Here is a 2,025-nt window from a genome sequence, read left to right as displayed (position 1 = left end):
CGAATTATTGGATCCAATGTTTCCCTATCCCCAAAGCTGTCATCAAGAGAGTCAATGCCGCTTGTAGAGCCTTTGTCTGGACAGGTGGGATTGCACTAGCAGAAAAATCCCCATTGCGTGGAAGGATGTTTGCAAGCCAAAAAGGAAAGGTGGATGGAATGTTCTTGACTTGGAGGACTGGAATAAAATAGCTATGGTTAAGCTGCTATGGGATTTGGTCAAAAAAACTGATAGTATGTGAGTTTTGTGGATACATACTTACTTTATAAAAGGTAAAGACATATGGACCATTGATAGTAGTATGCAGAATTCCTGGATTGTCAATAATGTTCTGAAAGCTAGAGAAAAAGTTGCTGCAGTCCCTCACTCTTGGCAAATTGCTCTAGATACAAGGTGTTTCAAGATGAGCAACTTCTAAAAAGAGATTATGCATGATCGTGTGGATATTAATTGGAACCCTCTGTTTGACTATAATAAAGCAAGACCTCGTGCTCTGCTATGCCTCTGGTTGGCTTGTCACAGGCGCTTAGCTACTAAGGATAGGATGGCAAAATTTGGTTTCCTCACTAAGAGGCAATGCTGTTTTTGCAGGGACCCTGAAGACATTGATCACTTGTTCTATAGATGTGTTACTATGAACAATATTTGGGCCACTGTTTTGAAATGGCTCAATATCTCTCACTCCCCTCAATCGTGGAATCTGGAAAGTACCTGGCTTATTAGATGCTGCAAGGGCAAAGGTGTGAAAGCTGGTATTTTCAAGATGGCGGCAGCAGAGACAATATACCATTGTTGGAAATGGCGCAATGATACGTGTTTTGATAAAACTTACAATAGTGATAAAGTGGTACATAGTATAAAAGAAGCTATTATACATAGAGGATGGTTATATAGGAAGGATAAAGACCATAAAGCTCGATTGTTGATGTAGATTTGCTCATTTGTTAGATTGGATCATTGTGATCACCTTGTACTTACATGATTTTTTGAATTATAATAAATTCTTTATTTGTTTAAAAAAAAAAGAATAAAATTTATTCATGAAAAAAGTTGTTATTAACGAAATGGTAAAAATAATTATTTGTTTTTGAAAAAATGTAGGGGGTTAAGAATATAATTTGAAAGGTATGAAGTAGAATATTTTACATTGTGAGTGAATGAACAAAGACAGGAAAATACGCAGGTAAATGGGCCGAGCCCAAAAAACCAGTTAAGAAAAAAGAAAAGTTATAAATTGGTGGAATATTTTTGGTAGGGTTTCAGATTAGGGTTCTTATCATACGACGGAGCAGTCGAGCATCTCAGCGAAACGAAAATGGTACTTACACTTTCAGATCGTAGCTTTAAATCTCGAAGTCTTTTTTCTTCCTTCTTGTGATTTTGATTTTGATGTTAAATTTGATGTATTTGATATAGCCGTCACATAAGACCTTCATGATCAAGAAGAAATTGGCGAAGAAGATGAGGCAGAACAGGCCTATTCCTTACTGGATCCGGATGAGGACCGACAACACCATCAGGTTCATTACTTTTCAGTTTCCGTTTCGTTACTCAGTTTTTTATTAAGATCTTTTTATTGAATGTTTTGTTTCTGGGTTTCAGGTACAATGCTAAGCGTCGTCACTGGCGCCGCACCAAGCTTGGATTCTGAGGTTCTTGCTTTGATGCATTTCAATTCATTAGGTTTTTTTTTTTTTGCTTTTTGTTTAATTTATGGGACACAATGGATATTGTTGAATTGTAATGCCAAATTTTGGATCTATTGTTAGTGAGACGGTGAGATTATTTTAGTCAATTGAGTATTGTTATTATCTTTTATCAAATACTGCTTTTTAGTTAGCATATTGATTGAACTAATTTGGTGTTTTATGTTGAACATGATGAGTTTCAAAATATATCATTTAATCTTTGTAATTCAAAACGAAGGAATTGTGATATGCTTGTTTTTCATTTCAATTTTTATGTTGAAGTAATCTGTGATCAATAATAGGAATTTGCCATTGTTGCTCACTGGTTATTAATTTT

The 2,025-nt window shown here is 35.3% G+C and overlaps 1 protein-coding gene across 1 annotated transcript; it reads left to right on the top strand.

Moving 5' to 3' along the window:
• The first annotated feature begins 1,189 nt into the window (after positions 1–1,189).
• LOC131655156 (large ribosomal subunit protein eL39x) lies at positions 1,190–1,795 on the top strand. Its single transcript, XM_058925059.1, has 3 exons — positions 1,190–1,318; positions 1,417–1,520; positions 1,603–1,795. The coding sequence occupies exons 1-3, from the start codon at positions 1,316–1,318 to the stop codon at positions 1,649–1,651; spliced, it is 156 nt and encodes a 51-aa protein (XP_058781042.1). The 5' UTR covers positions 1,190–1,315; the 3' UTR covers positions 1,652–1,795.
• Positions 1,796–2,025: the final 230 nt, after the last annotated feature.

This window comes from Vicia villosa, linkage group LG3, assembly GCF_029867415.1.
Source record: "Vicia villosa cultivar HV-30 ecotype Madison, WI linkage group LG3, Vvil1.0, whole genome shotgun sequence".
In the NCBI taxonomy this organism is placed as follows: Eukaryota; Viridiplantae; Streptophyta; class Magnoliopsida; order Fabales; family Fabaceae; genus Vicia; species Vicia villosa.
This window is presented reverse-complemented; position numbering and strand designations above follow the sequence as displayed.